General features: G+C 46.9%; 1 protein-coding gene across 1 annotated transcript in view; it reads right to left on the bottom strand.

The window, feature by feature from the left end:
• LOC103811728 (putative polypeptide N-acetylgalactosaminyltransferase-like protein 3) overlaps nt 1–3460 on the bottom strand; it is a gene marked incomplete at its 5' end in the record, with an annotated part of 38173 nt that overhangs the window by 10927 nt on the left and 23786 nt on the right. Inside the window, one exon of the mRNA XM_009084717.1 lies at nt 1544–1710. Coding sequence (XP_009082965.1) covers nt 1544–1710 — 167 coding nt within the window. The remainder of the gene's footprint in view (nt 1–1543; nt 1711–3460) is intronic.

Here is a 3460-nt window from a genome sequence, read left to right as displayed (position 1 = left end):
GCAGCCTCACTACCAGCTGCAGCCCCAGCCTGTGGGAGGGTGATGCTTTCTGAAAGGATTTATTTCATTGTCCTGTGCCTTCCAACAGTGTCTCAGAGCACTTGACCCAGTGTTGGCCTCAGTGCCTCCCACTGACTGATGGGAGAGGCTGTTAAACACATTTGTTTGTGCACAGCAATAGAGAAAGAAGCTCAGCAATGGCTCCCCATTAAAGAGTGTTCTCTTCACCCCATTGCTAAGGTAAAATCTGGAGAAGGAGCAGCTCATTTTGGTATTTCAGACCCTCAAAGCACTGCACATGTTAGATACTGCAGTGATAGATCACCTGCACTTCCCCTTCACTAGCCAAATAGCTGCAGCTCTGAAATCCCATAGCCTCACTGGTGGACATCATCCAAGCACTGGAGCTGCTGTGATTTCCACCAGCTGAGCAGTTGCCCTCCTGTATCTTTTACTGGTAATTGTAATTTTCAGCTTTCTATAGTGTTCATTACTGTGGTATTTGAGTGCCTATTTTACAGGTTGAATAGTTCACTGGGTCCCATCTCCTCTCACCATAGACACAGAGCAACCTTTCAGGCTCCCTCTGGAAAGGAGTCCTGCACCCTCTCTGTTCTTCCCTCTGATCACACCAGCTACAGAACATGTTTATTAATTGTTTTAAAGAATATTAAAAGCAGCAGCACGACTACAGAAGGCAATCAGCAAAGTAACTTAACTATTTGCTGTTGGCCATGAAGATTTTAACTACCCCAATACCATTATCCAGCTGTATATGGGAAGAAGAAAATACCTGAGAAGAATTTGAGTGCAAAAATGCTTCCAAATGAAAACACCTCCTGCAGCTCTGTGTTATCAAAGGCTAGAAGGGAAGGAACTGCCCCAGAGACTGAGAGCAGGTTGAACCAAAGGATAGATGTGTATAACATGGGAAATCAAACATCCTCCTCATGTTTTGTCCGGGCCTGACTCCAGCAGGTTGGTGTTAGTTGTGTTAGTTTCCTCCTCCTCCTCTTCTTCACTTCTTCTCATACCAAAACCATAAGAAGAAGAAGAGCCCCTGCAGGGTCCCAACCATTCATGCAGCCTGCAGCATTATTTTAAAGTATGGAAACTGAATCACACACAGAGGAAACATCTGTTAATGCCATGGCAAGGGGCCAAATCAGAGCAGCTCACTAGGCTCCAGGCTGCTGCTTCACAGCTCCTTGGAAAATATTTAGAGGAGCATCTCTGCCACAACCAAAGATACCCTGAAACCAGAACTTCTGGATACTACCAAAAGGAAAGGTCAGGTGGCTTTCTGGTTCCCTTTAGCCTTCTAGCTTGCAGCTATGCTTTCAAACAGTAATTATCTGATTTTAAGTATGGCTTGATCCTGTTTCTGGAGAAAACTGGTGTGCCACCAGCACACCCATCATCTCACACTACATTCCTCCCAGCAGTGTCCCCACTCCCAAAGAAGCACAACTCTTCCTTGAGATCTGAAGAAATTCCACACTCTTGTGGTGGTTTGGAGCTGGGAGATGCCAGCAGTGCTCACCTTCATCACTGTTGTCATCCACAAGGATGATCTCCTTGAGGAGGTGAGCTGGAGTGTGGTTCACGGCGCTGTGCACGGAGCGCAGGATCACCGACAGTGCTTCGTTCACGAAGATGAAGATGATGGAGATCTGGGGTAGATCCTTGCCATACTTCAGCTCTTTGCACCTGTAACACAAAGGGCAGAGAAGGACAGGGTTAGCAGAGCACACACTGCAGTGATTTGAGTCAGGCACGTGTTTAATACACAGTGCAAGATGACAGCTGTGTACAGCCATGGATTCCAGCTGCCTGGAAACCCAGTCCTGTCTGGGAAGAGATAGCAGTGATGCAGAATAACCTCTGGGCTCAGAGAGCACCACGGGCAGCTGCAAGTCCAGAGTTCATCTAAGTGAGGTCATAGAATCATGGAATCATCAAGGTTGGAGAAGACCTCTAAGACCATCAAGTCCAGTCATTAACCTGTCACTGCCCTAACACCTAAGCCCTAAACAATATCATAGAATCATAGAATTTTAGGAGTTGGAATGAATCTTAGAGACCATCTAGTCTCAACTCCCTGCCCTGGGCAGGGACACCTCCCATCAGAGCAGGTTGCTCAATGTTTTGTCCAGCCTGGCTTGGAACACTTGAGTCTTATATTTTATATAGTGCCAGATCAGATCCAGACACCTCTTAAACACCTCCAGGGATGGTGACTCCACCACCTCCCTGGGCAATAGCCCAGTGCCTGAACATCCTAACAGGGAAAACATTTCTCCTAACATCTCCTCTGACTCTGCCCTGGCTCAGCTCAAGGCCATTCCCTCTAGTCCTCTCCCTGCAGCCATGATAGGACAGATATCCTCCACCTCTCTCTAACCCCTGTCAGGGAGCTGGAGAGAGCCATGAGGTCATCCCTGAGCTTCTTCTCAGGGCTAACCAAGCCCAAGTCCCTCAGCCCATCCTCATGTGTTCTAAACTTTTTATGGGCCTCGTTGCCCTTCTCTAGACATGCTCCAGGTCACGTGTGTGTCCGTGTACATATGTCTGTGTAACAGATTGGCCCCCAGAAGACAGAAAACAGCTTTAGCAGTTAAAGTGAAACTCCACATAGCAGCTGTGTTCCAAGATTAATAAGTGCTCAGCAATGAGCCTTGTTCTTAAATGGCACTTGTGAATTTTCTTCCCATTTACTTAGGAAAGAAATTAATATGAAATGACCCTTGGTTAAATAGTCTTAATAAATGTTTTAGCTCTCTCAGCAGATACTTCTGAATACATTCCTGTGTCTGAAGCACATCAGCAGAGCACCACCATGAACTGGTGTCTTTGTACTTCACAGCCAGGATAGTTAAAACCAACCCTGCTGGTGTCTTTGTACTTCACAGCCAGGATGGTTAAAACCAACCCTGGCAGTGTTCAAGGTCAGGTTGGATAAAGCCTTGATCAACCTGCTCTGGTGGGAGGTGTCCCTGCCCAGGGCAGAGGGTTGGGACTGGATGATCTCTAAGCTTCATTCCAACCCCTTAACATACTGTAATACTATGAAAAACTTGTGATCATCTCTCTGGGTTTCAGGAGTAGTTGCTTAACTGGGGCAGGTTGTGTGGTTTGGTACCTGCTCAGACACATTTCTGTGCATCAGAGCAGGACAAAGGCAAAGGAACTCCCAGGTCAGCCATCAGCCAGCTCCATCCCTTTCAAGCAACAGGTCCACATTACATGGATACACCAGACCTCCAGAGGAGGGACACCCATGCAGCAGAACTTGGGCAGCTCTAAGTGTAAGAGATGTTCCAGGTATCCCATAGGGAGCACATGCTGCTCCCAAGGTGATACAGATGTTGTTTTAATGTTATACTTCATCCTAACCAGAGGCCTCATATTTCAGAGTGCTTGAGAGAGCAAACAGGTGATCTTTAACTGCTTCAAACAA

This window comes from Acanthisitta chloris, unplaced genomic scaffold, assembly GCF_000695815.1.
Source record: "Acanthisitta chloris isolate BGI_N310 unplaced genomic scaffold, ASM69581v1 scaffold1011, whole genome shotgun sequence".
In the NCBI taxonomy this organism is placed as follows: Eukaryota; Metazoa; Chordata; class Aves; order Passeriformes; family Acanthisittidae; genus Acanthisitta; species Acanthisitta chloris.
The sequence above is the reverse complement of the archived record's forward strand: the minus strand, read 5'-3'. Positions and strand labels throughout refer to the sequence as shown.